Source organism: Zingiber officinale, chromosome 6B (genome assembly GCF_018446385.1).
Source record: "Zingiber officinale cultivar Zhangliang chromosome 6B, Zo_v1.1, whole genome shotgun sequence".
NCBI lineage: Eukaryota > Viridiplantae > Streptophyta > Magnoliopsida > Zingiberales > Zingiberaceae > Zingiber > Zingiber officinale.
In genome coordinates this window covers 77,323,823-77,346,883 of record NC_055996.1, presented here as the reverse complement: position 1 = coordinate 77,346,883, position 23,061 = coordinate 77,323,823, and the positions used below count along the sequence as shown (strand labels likewise).

Sequence of the window (23,061 nt, the reverse complement as noted above, 5' to 3'; positions counted from 1 at the left end):
GTCAGGGCAGGGGATCGTTCAGAATCCCTTGTGAAAATTGTTGATTGATCCGCTCGAGCGAATCATCGTTCCTCGGTGCCTTCCCTTTCCTTGCGCCCCGAACGGGCACATCATCCGATGAGGATCCCTGCTCCTTGTCCGCTCGGCCCCATTCCTCCAATGGTGTCCTAAACAATGCTCAATAGAAGGGAATAGGCGCATTAGGTGCTTCTCCATATGTGTTGGTCGGCTTCTTGTTATTCCCTTGAGTGGATATTTGGTCCGCTCAATCACCATGTTTAGCCAGTCGACCAGTGACTAATGCTGTGGGGTTCCTACACTTGGCGTTCGGCTATCGCCTGTTGTTGTTGCTGCTCCTCTATCTTGAATGTTCGGGCTTGTACCAGCATGTCAAGCTCCTCTTGTGTCACCATCACCATGGTGAATCTTCCAGCATCCTCCATCTGTTGGAACCCAAGGTTGTTTTTGGTGTGATCAACCAAGTTAGGTTAGGTCCTGTTATGTTTTGATACATGTGTCTAAGTGGCAAGAGCTTAGGAGCACAGGAAGTCGAGCAAAAGATGCGACTAGCGAAAAGGACAACATGGGAGAGAGCCAACGAGCTCGGTGCATTCGAGGGAAGAGATTCTGCGGAAGAGTACACCGGTGGACGAGAAGGACGTGTGCGATGTTCGAGAGATGAGAAGTTGGAGCGGAAGTCTGCTCGAGGAGAAGGCCAGAAAATGGATTCGGGTGAGCCCTATTTCGGTTAACCGAAATCACCCAGGCGATCGGAACAGCGGAAGAGCTAAAGTGGAGCTATGGAGTTGCTAGAGGCGCCTTCAACAGGAGTTGAAGGTGCCTCCGCGACCTTCAGGCAAAAGGCGCCTTCAATGGCTGAAGGTGCCTTCAACCAGCCATGGAAGGAACCTTCCATGGCCATGGAAGGTGCCTTCGACCAGGCAATTTTATCCGTTACGGAAAGGATAAAGTTTTATCCTTTGGCCTCGCTGGAGGCGCCTTCCAGTCCTATGGAAGGCACCTTCAGCCTGCGGATAAGTTTTTCTAGGATCTATAAAATGACCCCTAGACCTAGAAAAATATAACAACTTCTGTATTCAGTTTCCTAGTCATTTCTGAGTTTTCACTATGTGTAAAAGGCTTATTCGCCTTCAGCAAAGGATATTCTTAGTGAGCTTTCATCTTCCTTGGATTAACAACCATATAGGTTGTAACCAAGTAAATAATGGTCTTTTACTTATTTCTTTTAAGTTGTTAATTCTATTTTAATTACTTTATTAATCTGAGTTAAAAGTCAAGAAAGATGTTTTATTTTAGTGTTTCAGGCAACTCAACCCTCTCCAGTTAGCCTACCCAGACCAACAAGTGTATCAGAGCCTAACAACTTCAAGAGGACTAACCGCCGAATGAAGCACACGAGATGGCAGGATCAAACATTCACCCACCAAAGTTCGAGGGAGATTTCGCCAACTGGAAAAATAATATGGAGGTATTTTTCAAAACTGATTCTAATTTATTTTTAATAATGGAGTCTGGTTTTGTAGCACCCGAAGGTAAAGAAAAATATCACTGGACCAAAAAGGAGCAGGCTGATTTTATGGCAAACAACAAAGTAGAGTTCCATCTACTAAGCGTGCTACTGCCACAAGAAGTCAATCAGATCGGAGCCTACGAGTCTGTGAAGGAGCTCTGGGAGAAGTTCCTGGAACTACACAAAGGAACCTCGGAGGTGAAACTCGCAAGACTGGATCTGCTTAGAAACTAGATCAACAACATCAAACTAGAACAAGGCGAAACCGCTGCACACCTTTGATGTGCGTAGATATTATGATCGTTTATGCATGCTTTAACGCACATTCACTTGCTTTATTTGTATATATTCTTTGCACAATCATCTCTCTTATCGTTTATTCAGTGTTTATTACTCTTTTGTAGGAGATCTGCTCTTTGTTTGGTTTTGTGTTGACAGGAACAACTTTTGGAGCGAAAATGACGATTGTCGATGCACCCAAGCAAAGCAGAGCACGGTCGTGCACCCTTGCACGGTCGTGTGGCGATTCCAGACATAGAGTAGAGTACGGTTGTGCAACCCTACACGACCGTGTGGCCATTCACTGAGAGAGAGCAAAGCAAGACTGTGCAACCTTGCACGACCGTGGCTCACAACCAGCAGCCAAGATCCACACGACCGTGTGAACCTCACACGACCATGCAGTGCAGCTCGAGCCAAAGCAAGACACGGCCATGTAGACGTGGCACGACCATGCCACTTTACCCGAAGACAACAAGAGCTTGGCCGTGCGAATTTCGCGCGGGCGTGGCACGGGTCGTGCGGCGCCCCGTGCCCTAGCCTATATAAAGGCGTTTAGCTCTTCTTCTCGGGAGGGGAGGAGGCGAGCCGTCAGAGAGGATTTACCTTGGTGCCGTTCCACACTATCCCGGACTTCCGAGATCACCATCATCATCGCATCAACTCCAGAAGCAAATGTTGGTTGGTCCTAGGAAGATTGTACCGGCTCCACTGTACAAAAATTTTGTACAAGTGTCGAACATTTCCTAAACAACCTATTGTGTTCTTTAGAAATTAAATTAGGAATCGCAAATGGAACTTAACATTATTGATTCCAAATTTAACTTATCTGTTCTTAATGGTTTAGATTTCGATCGCAAACGATGCTTAACATTATTGATCTAAATCCACCTATGTTATAAATTCAATTAAATATTAATTTCCAAAATTGGTTTCCAGGACTGCATGGCGAGGCACTAGTCCTTCTTGGATATGAGATCATCCACCACCGCCTAGACAAAGCCTTTCAAGGAAAGCTAATATTTAATTTCCTTATATAACTCTAGCTTTAACCAAAAAGAACAATCGAATCACAAATTCAAAAAACAAAAAAACAAACTCGAATCACAAATTCGAAACTCTAGAATCATGTGCCTCTTATATTTGGAATTCATACAAAGAAAAACTAGCATGATGCGGAAAATAATTACTAGTTATACCTTTTCTTTGTATGCTAATAACCTCAAGATCTTCTGCCGTATTCTTCCCCTCCTCTTGGACGTCGTGTGGGTGATGATCCTCCAAGATGAACACCACCCAAAAGCTCCTTCTTCTTCTCTAATATTTGGCCACCACCACCACCAAGGAAAAAGAGAGCAAGGGGAAAGGAAAAGAGAGGGGCCGACCACAAGAGAGAGCACAAGCAATAGAATAAGAATTGATACCTCATGAGGCCTCTCCTCCCCTTCTTTTATAATACTTGCCCAAGGCAAATAAAGAAATAATTTTTACAAAAATTAAAATCTTCCTCTTGTTTTCCTTTTCTCCTTTTTAATTTCCTTTTCTCCTTTTAAGTGATTGAATGGCCGACCCCCTTGCTTGGGCACCAAGCAAGGGTGGCCGACCCTTAAAATAAGAAAGAAATATTTTGTAAAAAATTATAAGTAAAGAAAGAAAGATCTTATAAAATTTTACAAGCTCTCTTTTAATTTCCTAATGTGATGTTTAAAAAAGGAAAGTTCTAAAAATTAAAACCAAGTTTTAAAATTTAAAACATCTCTTCTAAAATTTCCTTTTTTATCATGGTTCCATAAAAGGAAAGTTTCAAATTTAAAACTCTCTTTTTTTTAAAAAACCATGTGGACGGTTAAAAAGAAAAGTTTTAAAACTTTTAAAACTTTCTTTTAAACCATGTGGCCTAATTCAAATAAGGGAAGTTTTATAATTTTAAAATCTCTCTTTTAAAACTTGTAGATATCTACAAAGAGAAGATTTTAAAAATTCAAAACACCCCTCTTAATTTGAATTATGTGGTCGGCCCCTTCATGAAGCATATGGTCATATTGAATTATGTGGTCACCTTAAGGAGAATTATATGGTCACATTGAATTATGTGGCTTGGTGACCAATGTGATTCTTTATTTTAAAATAAATGTTTACAAAAGATAGGCTTTTAGTATATACTCTAATAGCAAAGGATTGGATCCGAATATCACTCGACGCTATTGGATAAGCATCTTTTCTCTTTCTCTCTTCTTGTTTGAGGATTGTATGCTTACTTTTATTATGTCTTTGGGTTTTTCCCGCGTCTATGGAGTAGATCCCTTGTTCTAGGATCATAGAGTAGTTGTGGATAGGGTTTGATGTAAGACTCATGTTTATGCCTTTACTTATTGGATGATTTTGCTTGCTTTGTTTCTATTTGATGTGCATGAGACTCACTGAGATTATCTAGTCATATTAGTCGATTGTATAGGAATTGCTAATTTCGTAAAGAGAGGATCTTAGATCGTATACCCGAGGGACCCTAATGACAAGGGTAACCCATTCACGGACATCTAGGATACTTCCTTGAAAGGAGAGGCAACTTCTCCACAAGGAAGTAAGAGACCCAACCAAACTCCTATCTCTATCCTTAATGATATCGATTAGATTTGTATTATTGTGATCTACTGAGGCGCCCTACTGACAGGGGTTAACCGTAACAGGATTTCACAGGGAACTTCTCTGTTTAGTGCTTAAGGATAGCAGCTTTAACTTCCGGTGAATGCATGTTGATTGACAATGAGGAAAAGATAGAACATGATACATCAGGTTCCACCACAATGAAACCAAACTCCTAGAACTCTTCCCAAGCCAAGTTAACCTTTCTCTCTTTAGCTAGTTCTCACGTCTACTTCCCCATTACCTTTCCCCTTAGGAAATAGTTAACTTACAACCATCGGTAGTTTAGCTAATTCTACGTGAACAATTGCTAGTGTTTATAACCAGTCCTCGTGGAATCGATAATCTTTTATTACTGACGACGTATTCGTGCACTTACGGAAGCTAACAAGTTTTTGGCGCCGTTATCGGGGACTGCGTCTATAACATTAGTTAAAATCATATTGGATTAAACTAGACTTTGTTTTTCTTTATTTCACTTTACTTTCTGCATTTTTATTAAAAATATATTTTAACTCTTTATTTTGCATTTGGATTATTCATTATCTTTTTCTTGCATGCAAAGAGCTAATCTTTTAGGAGAACTTCTGTCGTTCAATCCATAAATTGATAGAACTTTCCTGACAAGAAGAAACTTGCAGAAACACCAAGTAGAACAAGAAACTTCTGAAATGGCTAACAAACTTTTGAAGGATTACGCAGCACCTTATGCATGAGGGCTTCAGTCTAGCATCACTCGACCACCGATTGAAACCAACAATTTTGAAATCAAGCCTGTAGTAATCCACATGGTCCAACAAAATCAATTTGGAGGAGGACTGCACGATGATCCAAATCATCACTTAGAGCTTTTCTATAAGATCTACAGTACTATGAAAGTAAATGGGGTCCCTCCAGAAATAGTAAGATTGCTCCTTTTTAGATTTTCCCTGAAAGACAGAGCCAAGCAGTGGCTTAATTCTCTATCGACAAACAACATAACGTCTTGGGATCAGTGTGAGCAGAAATTTTTGGACAAATTTTACTCACCGAGTAAAACTGCACACATGAGGAATTTAATTGCAAGCTTCAAACAGATAGACTCAGAATTGCTATTCGAAGCATGGGACAGATTCAAGAGTATGCTGAGATAGTGCCCCCATCATGGCCTCGAGAAGTGGTTGGTGCTACACACGTTCTACAATGGAATCAACTATCACATGAAGGTGTCCCTCGATTTTGCAGCAAGAGGGGTGTTAATGAACAAGAGCCTTGATGAAGCTGAAGAGATCATAGAAAATGTGGCACAGAATCACCATCAGTAGGCAGCTGAACGATCTGGAGGTTCTTTCTCTGGAATCCAATAAAGGCATCAGGAAAATTCGACGTAAATGCAGTCATGCTCATGTCTGCAAAGCTGGATGCTTTGATCAAGAAGTTTGAGACCATGAGGAACAACACAGGCAATGCAATAGTGTGTGTTTGCGAAATTTACGGAAGTTCGGATCATGCTCAAGATACTTGCCCCTAGGACCAATACAAGCACAAATAAACCAACTTGAGCAATGCGATGTGATAGTCAGTTATAACCAAAAGCAAAACAATCCCTACTCCAACACATACAACCCTGGGTGGAGGAACCGCCCAAATTTTTCTTACCGGGGCAATCAGGATCAAGGACCAGCAAATTAAAGTTATCAACCTGGGCAACAAAGCTACCCACCTGGACAACAGATTTATCAACAACATCAACCTTTACAACTGTCCAGAATCGAAAAGATGCTTGAAAAAGATCTCTTGGAGCAAAAAGAGATGAAGAATGAAATTAAGCAGTTGAATCAAAGATTGGAGAATTCTGAAAAGCAGCAAAAGATGCAGGACAGCCAAATCGCCCAGATAGCCCAGTTCTTTTCAAGAGCACCGGAAGCATTTCCTGGAAAGCCCGACATAAACCCGATGGAACATTGCAGCCGCATTGAGCTGAGGAGCGGACGAACTTTGGGAGACTATTAAATGACTGCTCAAAAAGGAATTGACTCAGAAGAAGAGCCCTCTCCTCTTATGCCTAATTTGGTCCAGAACAAGGATAGAGAGGAGATCACCAAGAAGGTCGAACGGACTCTTCCACTTCCCCCACAAAGTCAGACAATTCCTTTCCCCCAAAAACTAATTACATCTCAAAAGGATGAAGAGTTCCACCGATTCCTTAAGAAGATTAAAGAAATCTGCATTGAAGTACCTCTGATAGACGCACTGCACCAAATGTCGAAATTCGTGAAATTTTTAAAAGGTATTCTATCTAACAAAAGACAGAAGGACGACTTCGAGACTGTAGCATTGACAGAGAAGTGCAACGCTCTACTCATGGCAGATATTCCCCCAAAGCTCCAGGATCCAGGAAGCTTTTCTATATCATGTAAAATTGGCCCTGAGCTCATACAAAAGGCTTTCTGTGACTTGGGAACGAGTGTTAGCCTACTTCCATACTCATTATGTAAGAAGTTATGACTCCAAAACATCAAACTTACTACTATGGCACTACAATTGGCTGACCATTCATGTAGATACCCAATGGGTATAGTGGAAGACGTGCCAGTAGAGGTAGGTGGATGCATCATTCCCACAGATTTTATTGTCCTGGACATGGAGGAGGATCCCAAGATCCCAATAATCCTTGGAAGATCATTCCTCACCACCGCTGGAGCCCTCATCTATGTGAAAAATCACAAGTTATCCATGGAGATCGGCAAAGAAAGGTTGGAATTCGATTTATCTGATTCTCCTAATTGTGTCTCCTCTTCTCAGGGAAATTCTAGCAAGATGAATATACACAAAGTTGAGGAATGCAGTTTCCAAGAGATGTCGCCTCCAACAAGAAAAGAGAAGTGATAGATCGGATGAGTGCGATAGAGGGGGGGGGGTGAATATCGCGCTCTTTTAAAAACTTTTTCTCTTACTTTGAAATTAGAATCGTGCAGCGGAAAGTAAAAAAGAAATTCATTCGGTTACTGTTGGTGCGGTTAGCACTAACGATTTAACCCAGGTTTTTGATGAATGACAAATAGGTTAAGTTAGTTTTGTTGTTGTCTGACACTTTGATCGAGTGTGCAGGAGAAGTCCAGACAGGTCGACGAGCTGACCGGATGTCTGGCACGAAGTCCAGCTAGGTCGACGGGCTGACCGGATAGCTGGCGAGAAGTCCAAGCGGGTCGACGGGCTGACCAGACGCTTGGCGAGAAGTCCAGCTAGGTCGACGGGCTGACCGGATAGCTGGCGAGAAGTCCAAGCGGGTCGACGGGCTGACCGGACGCTTGGCAAGAACTCCAGACGGGTCGACGGGCTGACCGAACGTTTGGCAGGTAAGTGAGGTAAGTCACTGGAGGGGAGTGACTGTGAGGACGCGTTCACGGGAAGGTGACATTAGGCGTCGATCCGGCTTAGATCCATTTCGGATGTCTAAGTCGAGATCGTGACTAGATTCCGGTCTCGGAAAGACGGAATCTAAGTCATACTCTTTTTATCCACCTGTTGAACTTTAACTGTGCTAACAATCTGTTTTACAGGATGTATATTTGCCTCGGACTAACTTTGTTTTGTAGGAAAATGGAGTTTTCTGAAACAAGGTGGTCCGGGCGCCCGGAGGGGATCCGGGCGCCCGGAAGGCGAATTCTATCCAGCCAAGTCGTCGCCACGTGGAGCATCTCGGTTTGAGCAGTTACGTCACATTCCAGGCGCCCGGAAGGAATCCAGGCGCCCGGAACAGCATATAAAAGAAGCACCAGGCAGGAGCTTCAGAATCAACAATCAAGCTGAGAACTCTTCTACTGCTGGTCTTGCTGCTCGACGTTCAGTGCGACGCCAACAAAGCTCCGACACTACGCTCCGTTCTTTTCCCTTTTTGTCGGTATTTGTTTTCAGTTTTCATTAGCATTCCCTGTACGGTTCTTTTGTAATCATCATTTCGAATTGCTAGTGATTGCCCAACGAAAGTGGTCAAGGACCACGGGCCTTCGAGTAGGAGTCGTCACAGGCTCCGAACGAAGTAAAAAACATTTGTGTCTATTTTACTTTTCCGCTGCGTTTATACTCGATATTTTCGAATCGATATTCACCCCCCCCTCTATCGAATCTAACGGTCTTACAGTTACTTGGTTCGGAGCCTAGGTCGACTCCTACTCCAAGGCCCGTGATCCTTAATCGCACCGATGGACAATCCACTAAGATTCTTCTTCCCGAAAACCTCGGAAAGAAGCAATGCGTACAGTATGCAATAATATAAGATAGTAACAAGCCTACTATCTTATATGAGTTTAAGTGCAATAAAAAAATAAAGTATACTGACAGTATGTGAAAGTTGAAGCTCGGTCGGCACTTGCTTGCGTGTAGAAGAGTTGTAGAGCAGTAGCATGAACAGCAGCAGCTAGCACAGAGATTGACTTTGAACCCGAACAGTGTTCCTCAACCCTGGACCTCGAGCTCTCTTTTATAAGAACCGTCCACATTCGGTCGACCGATCCCTAGGTTCGGTCGACCGAACTCGCTCCATTCCTTCTGTTCTAGATTCGCTGAGATCTGATCTTCGAGCATTAACTGATCTTTAATGGTTCGGTAGACCGATAACCTTGTTCGGCCGACCGAACAGTAGCCTCCCATGTTCGTCGAGATCTTGAATTAATGCGCCATTAATGTCTTCATTGTTCGGTCAACCGATCATGCTGCGATACTATGTTTGCAAGCCTGATCTGTTTTGTCATTTTTACCTATTTAGTCAATTGATAAAATGCCTTTTTCGATTGACTGAACCTCCTATTCAGTCGACTGAACCCTTGGTCAAATGAAGCTTTCTGAGTGTTGGTCGCGTGGCCACTGACAGAGCCTGATTTTGAGTTCTGAGTCAAAAGTTATGACCATTTGAAGTTCAAGGGGTCATATGATTCTGCAACATAAAGTTAGTTTGATATAACAATAATATTCCTGCAAAACAAAGTTAGCACAGTTATAATACATGAGTAGTAATATGCATGAGTATAACAGTTAGGACTGTCTTGATCTCAACTTGGAAACCTTCCCGGTTTCTTCAGTTGGATCAGCGACCTTAGGTTGTTCCCTTCAAGAACCTGACCTCACTGTCGCTCCTTTAGTTATTTACCTCAACCTACCTGCCAAACATTGGGTGCTCCAAACCTGTTTGGACTTTACTGTCTGGCCGTGACTAGGGCTTTCCCGATTGAGTAAATAGCCTACACACTTAGCCAAATCATCAGATCATAACAAGACTTAACTTGAACCTTTGACAATATCAAAACTCATGTTTGATTCTGGTGCACATTGCACCAACAATTTTCCCCTTTTTGATGTTTGGCAACTAAGGTTCATAGTTGAGTTAAAAATATGCAGAGTTAAGTAAAAAAGATTTTAACTCTCCTCCTGAGTTCAATAACTCCCCCTAAATTTACTATCTCTCCCCCTTTGACACACATCAAAAATAGGGGTAATACCAACCAACATATTTGAAGCAGTTCAAGAGAAAAATTAAGAGTTTGAGTTAGAAATATCATTTGAATTTTTTTTAAATCAAGGTTCTCTGAGTATAAGTTAGAAGTTATGTGATTGAAAATAATAGTACAAAAAAGTTATATAAAATAAAATATCTAAGCTTTGAATTATTTTAATAGAATTTAGTTAAAAAAATTTAAAATGTTTTTAGAACAACTTAAAAATTTTCATGAATACGTGTTTAAAAAAACATAAATTGTATGATTTGTTAGAAATATTTTCAAAGGAAAACTTTGGAAGTTAAAAAAGTTTCTAAATAGTGAATTAAGTTTTGAAATTAGTCTTTAGAAATTTTAGAGAGAAGAAAAAAAAATCTAAGTCAAAATTTTGAAGAAGAAACTTTGATGCAATGTTTAAGTTTTGAAAGGCTGAAGCAAATTTTTTTAAATAAGAACATTTATACTTTTGAGAAAATAAGTGTATAATTTTTGAAATATTTTGGAAAGAAAATTTTGAAATATATTTTAAAATCCATAAGTCTAAAAGAAATATTTAACAAATAAGATTTGAAAACATGAATTTTGAAAAATTCTAGAAAAGATTGGTTTTGAAATGATATTGATGCTCCCCCTTAATTAAATAATAACCTAAAGTCCAAGCGAAAGATGAAAAATATATGTTAGACCAACCTTTTAGAATAATTTAATTAATTAATCTCAATTTCTAAGTTATGAAACTAAATAATCCTATAGTTTTGTAGGATGATTCAAATTATTTTAGTAATTATGTTAAGTTAATATTTGATTAAAGTATAATTTACGGTTAAAGTTTAAAGTGAATAATTAAGTTTGATTTAGTTAATCAAATATTATTTGCTAAATTTGATTATTGAATTATTTAAGTTAAACTTAATTAAGGTTAGTTTTGAATTGATTAAGATTAATTAATTTAGGATTAAATTTAAATTAATAAAATACGGTAAATAGTTTAAGTTGTTGATCAAATTTAGATTAATTAAAGCAAGTTAATAATCAATTGATTAATTTTAAATTAATGTTAATTTTGAATTAAGATCATTTAAACTTGAATTAATTTACGTATTAAATTAAATAATTAATTTATTAAGTTGAGAATTCAATTTTGATTAGTTTGAATTTTGTGTTAATTAGATTTGTAAAGTTAAATTAATTAATTTCAAATTAATTAATGATTTAATTATTGTTTGAATTAAATTAAATAAATTATGTTTGAGATTAAAACTTTATTGACTTATTTAGTTTCTAATTTATTGTATAATTTAAAAGTATTTAATTTAGAATTAATTAATTAAGGATTAATTTAAAGTTAATTTTTAAGTTAATTATTTAAACCAATTTAATTAGTATTGATTAACTTAAACATAATTAATTTAGGATTAGTAATTAATTACAAATTTATTAATTAAGAATAATTGATCATTTATTTATTAAATTAGATTAATTAATCAAGTTGATTAACTTATTTTAATTTTTATTATTAATTTCAGTTTTAAATAATTTGATTAATTAAGAGGTAATTAATTGAATTAGTTTTGAGTTTGATTGGTTTTGTTTACATTATTATAATTGTTAGATTAGTTATTACTTATTCCAATGATTATCATTTTAAGTTAGAGTTTAACTTTGAGATAATTAAGTGTTAATTTAATTTGAATTAAGTTTTAAACTTTAGTATTGAAATTAGGTCTAGATTAATTAAATTTTATGTTGTGTAAGTTGTTTTTATTTTTTTTTATTTTTTTGACTTTAAGTTTTAAGTTTATATTTTTACATTTTAGTTTAAGTTTTATTTAATTAATTTATTAACCTTGAATTTAGTTAAGTTTTAATTTATGTTTTAATTAATTTTAAGTTTATTATTATTATAGATTTATTTTATTTGTTTATTAATTTATGTTTTTGTTTAGAAATCTCAAGATTAATTGTTAAAGAAAATTAACTAATTAATTAGTGAATTCAAGTTCAATTAATTGATTAATCATTTAGTTTTGAATTTAGAGTTAATTTAGTTTTCCTTTAAGTTTGCGATTTTAAGTTTTAATCATAATTTTAAAAATTAAGTTTGAGGTTAATTGAGCGTTAATTTAATTTTTAGTTTTAATTAGAATTATGTTTTAAACTTTTACTTGGGGTTAAAATTAAGTTTTAGTATTTCATTTAGGTTTATTAAAATTTACATTTTATTTATAATGTTTAATTACTTTAAGTTTTAGTTTAAATTTATTTTTAAGTTTTAAGTTAAGTTAAGTTTTAATTAAATATTTTAAAAAAGATTATTGAACCCATGTTAGATTCAAACTTAGCTTTGGGTTAATCAAGCAGGTTTCCTAAGGATAAGTTTTCAATTCAGTGGCGAGGCATATGACCTTCTTGTGTATCAACGGTGGATCACTTGCTGAAGACTTTCCAAACTGTTCGCGCTCAAAAAACTTAATACTAAATTTTGATCTAACTAGCCCATGTTTGACTGGGGTAGCTTCAGTTAGATCTACTAAGTCTAGTGCACCAAGTAGAATACACAAGATTCAGCCTAGACATGCCTTTGACAAAGTTTCCTTGACGTACTATCATCCCAATCCATTCCGATGCTATGTTGTAGGGTTTGGTAAAACCTTTTTGATCTAACCATTCTAAGCAGAAAGTAAACCTAATCCTAGGTGTATGAGTTTGATTAATCATGTTGGTTGAATTATCTTTCTACTTGCTCCCCCTGAGTCATAGCTGTTGGGTTCGGAGCGCAGCGGAAGACATATAATGAATCATGGATCTTTCATGGTACATATAGTTTTACATAAAATTATATAAAAACATACCACGAATCCTCGATAGGTGTGAATAATATCACAGACAAATAAGATAGATAAGAGCCCCACGTGTGACTCCTCTAGCGGTATCCACGCGCACTAGATCATGAACTTGACACGATCCGTTAGATACTAGCCTCTTGGATCGACAAAGCCTTGGAAGCACTACGATCTCTTTCGAACGAAGAAGAAGTTGACGAGGGAAACTCGGAGAGAATCAATTCTTCTCTGCATCTTTCCGAGGATGGCTACTTATAGCCTCCAAGGAATACGAAGAGTTAAGTTCTCAATAAATTCATCATTTATAATCTTCATTAATTAGGAAGATAAAGAGTTATAGGCTCCATAAATTCTTCATTTATAACCTTCATTATGATAACTCTTCAAATTCTTCATTAATTATCATTATGATGACTCTTCGAATTCTCCATTAATCATCATGATTATGGCTATTCGAATTCTCTCTTCTTTGTATCAAATAAATTCATATTTGATCTTGATCTCGACTAGCTTCTGATACCATTGTTCATGTCTACGTGCTATGCGTGCGACCCTCTAGGTTTTATACACGAAGGCAGTGTAAATCCATACACAGACTAATGTAACCGTCTAGCAACAGTTTTTAGCCACCCAACGCGATAAAATTAATATCAGTCATAAACTGTAAACCACTATGAACCGATTACTGTGTAATTCAATCTCTTCATCTAAAGCCTACATCCTAATTAATTCGATACATTATGCATCATTACTAAATTAATTATTTTACTTGATTTCCAATATATAATAGACTCCTCTTGAATGATAAATCATTTCTCCCATGGCCATGGATTTTGAGTCACTAATATCACTATCAAGCGGCCAGGATGTTAACTCCTAATCCAAGAGAGCGATGAATCCTCTATTGACTCAACACTATTCTCTCTACGTTTTGTCATACACCCAACTACCGTATTAATCACAATCCGATTAAAGAATACTTTTAACGGCGTCAAAGCACATAACTCCACGCATAGAATAAATGAAGGTCTCAAGTCAAAAGATCAGTTACACTCGTTAATAAGAGGAATAACCAATGATGCTTAATATGTGGTCTCCTCTTGAGCGGGTCGTGTCTAGTGTACCTCTAAACTCAAGGCACCCCCAAGTACAACTTGGATATCCATCCCGCCGGTCTATCTTGACCTAGTCATACTCAGCGTTGATCTAGATATCCATGTCCCCTCTGGATATCTTATCCGATCAAGGACTATTTTCAGATTAATATACCGATTAATCTGTGGGACTTTATCATTAATCATATACGTATAGAAAAGTAAATAATTAATGATAAATTCTTGTCTTTATTAAATAATTATCCACAAAATACATAAGGAGTGTCTTGGCACATAAGTGCACACACTAACAATCTCCCACTTGCACTATTGTCAAACACTACGGACTCTCAGTCCTAGGCTCCTCACATGGGTCTCATGTTTCTGTAGAGGTAAGGCCTTTGTGAGTGGGTCTGCGAAATTCTCGCTGGTATCTATTCTGCTAACCAACACATCACCCCTCTAAACAATCTCCCTAAGGAGGTGATACTTCCTTAGTACATGCTTGGATCGTTGGTGAGACCTTGGCTCCTTTGCCTGCGCTATGGCCGCATTATTGTCACAGTATAGCACAACTGGATCAACAATGCTAGAAACCACTTCAAGCTCCGCTATGAAGTTCTTGATCCACACAGCTTCCTTTGCTGCCTCTGAAGCTGCTATGTACTCGGACTCAGCTGTTGAATTTGCAACTGTCTCCTGCTTGGAACTCCTCCAGCAAATAGTTGCACCATTCAAACGAAACACATATCCTTGTTGCGACTTCAGATCATCCCGATCTGTCTGAAAACTTGCGTCAGTATATCCTCTGACGACTAATTCTTCGTCTCCTCCAAAAACTAAGAACATGTTCTTTGTTCTTCTAAGATACTTGAGGATAGTCTTTACCGCAGTCCAATGACCCTCTCCAGGATCTGACTGATATCTACTTGTCATGCTTAATGCATACGAGACATCTGGTCGAGTGCATATCTTAGCATACATTATGGACCCTATAGCCGAAGCATAAGGTATCTTGTCCATTCTACTTCTTTCCTCTTGTGTTCCTGGACACATAGCCTTGGAAAGATGCACACCATGTGACACTGGTAAATATCTTCTTTTGGAGTCCTGCATACCAAATCTATTCAGTATTTTATCAATGTATACACCTTGACTCAACCCTAGTAACCTGCTTTGTCTATCTCGGTATATTCTAATACCTAAGACTTAGGTTGCATCTCCAAGATCTTTTATTGAGAAACACTCTCCCAACCAAGTCTTGGTAGATTCTAGGCTAGGGATGTCATTGCCTATAAGAAGTATATCATCAACATACAACACTAGGAACGTAATCTTGCTCCCACTAATCTTCTTGTAAACACAAGGTTCTTCTGGATTTTTGACAAAAGAAAAATCTTTAATGGCTTCGTCAAATCGCAGATTCTAACTCCGAGATGCTTGCTTTAGTCCATGAATGGACTTCTTGAGCCTACATAACTTATTAGCATTCTCAGATTTTATAAAACTGGGAGGTTGTACCATATATACTTCCTCCTGTAACCTTCCATTTAGGAAAGCAGTTTTAACATCCATTTGCCAAATCTCGTAGTCCTTGTAAGCCGCTATAGCTAGCAAAATTCTAATGGACTTAAGCATTGCAACGGGCGAAAATGTTTCATCATAGTCAATTCCATGACGTTGATTGAAACCCTTTGCCACAAGCCTAGCTTTATAGGTATTGATGTTCCCATCCATGTCAATCTTTTTCTTGAAGATCCATTTGCACCCTATGGGTTTTACCCCAACTGGCACCTTAACCAACTCCCAAACTTGGTTGGTGTACATGGAGTCCATTTCAGATTTCATGACTTCCAGCCATTTCTCAGAATCATTTGAAGCAACTGCTTCTTCGTAAGTCGACAGTTCATCATCTTTGATGAGTAACACTTCCTCATCTTGGGTTACCAGCCAACCATATCTGTTTGGCTCTCGGTGTATTCTTGTAGACTTACGTTGATCTCGCGTTTCTTGAGCAGTTTCGGATGAAGGAGACACTTGTACTTGTGGCACTGACTCATTATCCAACTGTTCATCTTCCAACCTATTTGTAGGGTCTATAATTTCTTCAAGACTTACTTTACTCCCACTACTTTCTTTAGAAATAAATTCCTTTTCCAAGAAAGTAGCATATCGAGCAACAATAACGTTGTGCTCACTTGGGAGATAAAAATAATATCCCATTGTAGCTTTGGGATAACCTACAAATGTACATTTTATGGATCTTGCTGCAAGCTTATTAGAATTTTCATTCTTCACATAAGCATCACAACCTCATATCTTAAGATAAGACAAATTTGGTTTCTTTCGAAACGATAATTAATAAGGAGTCTTATCTACAATCTTGGTTGGAACTCGGTTAAGTGTGTGTGCCGCTGTTTCTAAGGCATAACCCCAAAATGACATTGGAAGATTTGCATGACTCATCATTGATCTAACCATATCCATGAGTGTATGATTTCTCCTTTCTGAAACACCATTCCACTCTGGCGTTCTAGGAGGTGTAAGTTGGGAAATTATCTCACACTCCTTTAGGTAATCAATGAACTCTTGGCTTAGATACTCGCCACCTCGATCACTCTGAAGGGCCTTAATCTTCTTGTCATGTTGATTTTCTACCTCATTCTTGAACTCCTTAAACTTGTCTAGAGTTTCAGACTTATGTCTCTTTAAGTAGACATATCCATATCTACTTAAATCGTCAGTAAAAGTCACGAAGTAGGTATACGCTCCTCTAGCCTGAACTTGCAATGGCCCACAAACATCACTATGGATGAGTTCTAGTGGTTCCTTTGCCCGTTCACCTATCTTGGTGAATGGCTTCTTGGTCATTTTGCCTTGTAAACATGCTTCACATGTATCTATGGGCTCTAATTCAAAAAGAGTCCAAATACCCATTACTGAGTAATCTAGCGATGCGCTTCTAGGTTATATGACCAAGTTTACTGTGCCAGAGATATATTAAGTTTGAGTCATGTAATTTTTATTTCTTACTTTCAATACAATAGATCGGTTCATCTAAGTTAAGAACATAAAGACCATTATTCAATGAACCATTCCCATAGAATATATTATTCAAATAAAAGGAACATAACTTGTCTTTGAATTGAAATACAAATCCCTTGGTGTCTAAACTTGACACCGAAATGATATTCTTTGAGAAACTAGGAACAAAATAACAGTTTTCTAAATTCAAAACAAGTCCACTAGGCAAATTTATTGAATAGGTTCCTACAGCTAACGCAGCAACTCTCGCTCCATTAGCTACTCGTAGGTCCATTTCGCCCTTGGACAACCGCCTGAAGTCACTTAGACCCTGCATGTTCACATAAATGTGAGAACTACTTCTAGAATCTATGACCCATGATGAAGAAATAAAAAGATTGCACTCTATCATAAAGATACCTGAAGCATTAGCTCCACTGGCATTATTCTTCATGAAAATATAGCAATTTTTCTTCCAGTGACCTTTCTTGCCACAATGGAAACACATGGCTTCCTTCTCATCAGATTGGGGTATGTGCATCCCTTTCTTAAGTTTCTTCTGAGCTTGATATTTAGGATTCTTCACTGCATTAGCCTTGGGATTGAAGTTCCCGGTGCTTGGGCGCTTGTTGGTCTTTCTGACCATCATTGCATGCAGTGAAGGATTTACCTTCATATCCTTCTCAGTAGTTTTCAGCATTACCATCAAATCAGTCAAACTCTTGTCCATGTTATTCATGTTGAAGTTCAACACAAACTGAGAAAATGATGGAGGTAGTGATGATAGGATTAGGTCAACAGCCAAGTCCTGGTCTAACTTGGAACCTAAGCTCTCGAGCCTCTCTATGTACCCGATCATCTTGAGTACATGAGACCTAACTTGATTTCCTTCCTCCAGCATGGTACGAAATAGTGCTCGAGAGGTTTCATACCTCTCTACTCTCGCACTCTCTTGGAAGAACTCACGCAAGTGCTGATCAATCTCCCTAGCACTCATGTTCTCATGTTGTCTCTGCAACTCGGGAGACATAGAAGATAACATGATGCATTGCACATCCAGTGCATCTTCCATATATTGAGAATAATATGATTGATCTTCGTCTGAAGCATTGGGTGTAGACTCTTTCAGTGGTTCATCTTCGAGCACGTAAATTTTTCTCTCGTGTCTCAAGATGATTTTCAATTTCCTATACCAATCCAGGTAGTTAGAACCGAGGAGGATATTCTCTTTCTCGAGAATGCTTCACAGTGATAAGGTACTTGTGTTTGCCATCTAAAATTTAAAGCAGAGTTTTAGTATTTGTGGAATATATTTAATAAAGATCTTTTATAACTCCTATTATTTTATTCAAGTCCAACAACCCTCACTGTTAGAATCGGGAATTGGTTGGTAACAATTCCTAATAGGACCGAAACCTTGAATCATATAGAATGCACACAGCTGAGCTGTATCTACATGCTATATTCATCAAGTATGCCTTAACTTGTCAATCACAAATCTATGCGACTTTCGGCATGTTCTTGTTGAGCCTTATATTCTCAACACTTGCCCCTCAAATCAGTTAACCTTAGCTGAACTAAACAAGTCAACGAATTTGAGTTAAGTCGACCCACTAATAATTATGATAAACTAAAGATGTTTTGACACAAGCCCACAACTGAGCTGTACCGACTTTATGTAAAAACTCTAACTATTATCATAGTTATTAGTGGAGAGCTTTTAACAGATCTTGACTTTAATATATTTAAGGGATTTTATAATTATTAAAATGTTTCACCATAATTAACTTCTTGTGTATTTGCACAATCTCATTATGAGATTTATCTCCATTAATCCTCTTAGTCTTTTAAGACAAATAGGTCTCGAAGATTTTAACATGTTAATCTACTTATGCCACAAGGAATTTATATCTAAATTACAACATGTATTACTTCACATGTTTTTAGATAAAATTAATTTCTATCATGAAATGTTACGACATATAACTTGCAATAAAGAAATTAAGATTTCTTTGAAATATCTTGAAACACTGATTCTTCAAATAAATTTCGAAGAATCGGCTTTGTACTATATGATCCAACCACGAATTTGGCTCTAATACCACTGTTGGGTTCAGAGCGCAGCGGAAGACATTTAATGAATCATGGATCTTTCGTGGTACATATAGTTTTACATAAAATTATATAAAAATATACCTCGAGTCCTCGATAGGTGTGAATAATATCACATACAAATAAGACAGATAAGAGCCCCATGTGTGACTCCTCTAGCGGTATCCACGCGCACTAGATCATGAACTTGACACGATCCGTTAGGTGCTAGACTCTTGGATCGACAAAGCCTTGAAAGCACTACGATCTTTTTCGAACGAAGAAGAAGTTGACGAGGGAAACTCGGAGAGAATCAATTCTTCTTTGCATCTTTCCAAGGATGGCTACTTATAGCCTCCAAGGAATACGAAGAGTTAAGCTATCAATAAATTCATCATTTATGATCTTCATTAATTAGGAAGATAAAGAGTTATAGGCTCCATAAATTCTTCATTTATAACCTTCATTATGATAACTCTTCAAATTCTTCATTAATTATCATTATGATGACTCTTCGAATTCTCCATTAATCATCATGATTATGGCTATTCAAATTCTCTCTTCTTTGTATCAAATAAATCCATATTTGATCTTGATCTCGACTAGCTTCCGATACCATTGTTCATGTCTACGTGCTATGCGTGCGACCCTCTAGGTTTTATACACGAAGGCAGTGTAATCCATACACAGACTAAGGTAACCGTCTAACAACAATTTTTAGCCACCCAACGTGATAAAATTAATATCAGTCATAAACTGTAAACCACTATGAACTGATTACTGTGTAATTTAATCTCTTCATCTAAAGCCTACATCCCAATTAATTTGATACATTATGCATCATTACCAAATTAATTATTTTACTTGATTTCCAAGATATAATAGACTCCTCTTGAATGATAAATCATTCCTCCTATGGCCATGGATTTTGAGTCACTAATATCTCTATCAAGTGGCTAGGATGTTAACTCCTAATCCAAGAGAGTGATGAATCCTCTATTGACTCAACACTATTCTCTCTACGTTTTGTCATACACCCAACTACCGTATTAATCACAATCCGATTAAAGAATGCTTTTAACGACGTCAAAGCACATAACTCCACGCATAGAATAAATGAAGGTCTCAAGTCAAAAGATCAGTTACACTCGTTAATAAGAGGAATAACCAATGATGCTTAATATGTGGTCTCCTCTTGAGCGGGTCGTGTCTAGTGTACCTCTAAACTCAAGGCACGCCCAAGTACAACTTGGATATCCATCCCTCCGGTCTATCTTGACCTAGTCATACTCAGCGTTGATCTAGATATCCATGTCCCCTCTAGATATCTTATCCGATCAAGGACTGTTTTCAGATTAATATACCGATTAATCTGTGGGACTTTATCATTAATCATATACGTATAGAAAAGTAAATAATTAATGATAAATTCTTATCTTTATTAAATAATTATCCATAAAATACATAAGGAGTGTCTTGGCACATAAGTGCACACACTAACAATCTCCCACTTGCACTATTGTCAAACACTACGGACTCGTTGCGACTCGTTGTCAAACACTACTTGACTTCTAACATTTTGACTGATTAAAGACAAGTATGGTTTGTTTGTTTTATTTGATTTATAGTCGAGCCCCGATTTGTTGTACACCACTCGTTGCGACTCAAGTAACATATTTAAACAGTTGGATCCCAGTTCGAACTTTTCCAACATTTTCTTGAGTCGCTCGACTTGTCCTTTCAAGTTGGAATTTTCTTCCTCAAGTTTTGTAACTTGAGTCGAAGTTCCAACTTGAACATGATTAGTCGAGTCATTCAAGTTAACTTTCTCCTTAAGGTGATCTATTTCCTTAAGTAGCAAGTTATTTTATTTTTGGGATTTTGTTAATTTTTTAAACAAGCATTTAATTACTTTCAACATTTCAGACTTCGAATTGAAAGTTACCTTATCGGGTCCTTCGGAAATGGATGCAAATCCATGGCTTGTCTTAGACTCATCGTCAGACTCTGACTCGTACTCATCTTCAGACTCGGATTCAGACTCTTTTGTCCTTGCCATAAATGCTATATGACTCAAGTGCTTTGGTTCTGGTTTTGTTCGGGGCTTAGCTTCCTTGTTTGGTCCTGCATACAAAGCTAACCCTTTCTTGGTTTGACTCAAGTTAGTCTACTCATGTAATGTTAATTCATAAAATAATTCATCTAATTTAATAGTAGAAGGATCCTTCGCAACTTTATAGACATTTATAATAGATGCCCATAAGGAGTTTCGAGGGAATGAGTTAAGTGTATACCTGATGATATCACGATTCTCGAGTTGATGGCCGATGATATGTAGTCCATTGAGGATGCCCTTAATCCTCATGTGTAGTTGACTTGCCAACTCACCATCTAGCATTTTAATATTTAGTAATGAATTTAATAAAATATCACGCTTTATTACCTTTGTCTCGTTTGTTCCTTCATGTAGTTTGACTAACTTATCCCATAACTCTTTTGCATTTTCGAAGGGGCCAACTCGTTTTAATTCCTCTTTTGATAATCCACATTGTAAAGTATTGAGTGCCTTTGAATCAATTTGTACTTTCTTCTTTATTTTTCTGTCCATTCCTCTAGGTTATTGACTGGTGATGTGTAGCCGCATCGGATAATGAACCATTGATCAATGTCTATTTTGAGAAAAACTTCCATCCTCTTTTTCCAGTATGGGAAATCGCTTCCATCGAATAGCAGAGGACGCACGGTTGAATATCCCTCAAATTGTGTCATTTGTTCTTGCACCAAAAGTTGAGAAACAAAAAGAATTTCCAAGACTCTCGTCTTGGGATTAGTAGTGCTGGAAACAGAAATAAGAAAAAGAAAGAAAAATATAAAAGAAAAGGAATAAGTGAAAATAAAATTTTTTTAAAAGTGCTTTGAAAAACGGTTAAGTAATTTCAGAGCTACGAGGCTCTGATACCAATTGATAGATCGGATGAGTGCGATAGAGGGGGGGGGGGGGGGGGAAATATCGCGCTCTTTTAAAAACTTTTTCTCTTACTTTGAAATCAGAATCGTGCAGCGGAAAGTAAAAAAGAAACTCATTCGGTTACTTGGTTCGGAGCTTAGGTCGACTCCTACTCCAAGGCCCGCGATCCTTGATTGCACCGATCGGCAATCCACTAAGATTCTTCTTCCCGAAAACCTCGAAAAGAAGCAATGCGTACAATATGTAATAATATAAGATAGTAACAAGCCAACTATCGTATATGAGTTTGCGTGCAATACAAAAGTAAAGTGTACCGACATTATGTGAAAGTTGAAGCTCGGTCGGCACTTGCTTGCGTGTAGAAGAGTTGTAGAGCAGTAGCACGAACAGCAGCAGCTAGCACAAAGATTGACTTCGAACCCGAACAGTGCTCCTCAACCCTGGACCTTGAGCTCTCTTTTATAAGAACCGTCCACGTTCGGTCGACCGATCCCTAGGTTCGGTCGACCGAACCCGCTCCATTCCTTCTGTGCTGAGATTCACTGAGATCTGATCTTCGAGCATTAACTGATCTTTAATGGTTCAGTCGACCGATAACCTTATTCAGTCGACCGAACAGTAGTCTTCCCTGTTCGTCGAGATCTTGAATTAATGCGCCATTAATGTCTTCATTGTTCGGTCAACCGAACCTCATTTTTGGTCGACCGATCATGCTGTGATACCATGTTTGCAAGCCTGATCTGTTTTACCATTTTTACCTATTCAATCGACTGATAAAATGCCTTTTTCGGTCGACTGAACCTCCTGTTCAGTCGACTGAACCCTTGGTCAAATGAAGCTTTCTGAGTGCTGGTCACGTGGCCGCTGACAGATCCTGATTCTGAGTTCTGAGTCAAAAGTTATGACCATTTGAAGTTTAAGGGGTCATATGATTCTACAACACAAAGTTAGTTCGATATAACAATAATATTCCTACAAAACAAAGTTAGCACAGTTATAATACATGAGTAGTAATATGCAAGAGTATAACAGTTAGGACTGTCTTGATCTCAACTTGGAAACCTTCTCAGTTTCTTCAGTTGGATCAGCGACCTTAGGTTGTTCCCTTCAAGAA

The 23,061-nt window shown here is 37.8% G+C and overlaps 1 protein-coding gene and 1 pseudogene across 1 annotated transcript; one reads left to right on the top strand and one right to left on the bottom strand.

Annotated features, from left to right (window-relative positions):
* Positions 1-5,531: 5,531 nt before the first annotated feature.
* Positions 5,532-5,603, bottom strand: LOC121993363 (annotated as a pseudogene).
* A 1,091-nt stretch (positions 5,604-6,694) lies between these two features.
* On the top strand, positions 6,695-7,321 carry LOC121991140. The gene is made up of 2 exons (XM_042545160.1): positions 6,695-6,926; positions 7,014-7,321. The coding sequence occupies exons 1-2, from the start codon at positions 6,695-6,697 to the stop codon at positions 7,319-7,321; spliced, it is 540 nt and encodes a 179-aa protein (XP_042401094.1).
* Positions 7,322-23,061: the final 15,740 nt, after the last annotated feature.

Bases quoted from the DNA above. Each gene is read 5' to 3' on its own strand.
- LOC121991140 (XM_042545160.1), top strand. From the start codon at position 6,695: ATGTCGAAATTCGTGAAATTTTTAAAAGGTATTCTATCTAACAAAAGA. The intron at 6,927-7,013 runs GTAAGAAGTTAT...CAATGGGTATAG, and splicing joins CCTACTTCCATACTCATTAT to TGGAAGACGTGCCAGTAGAG.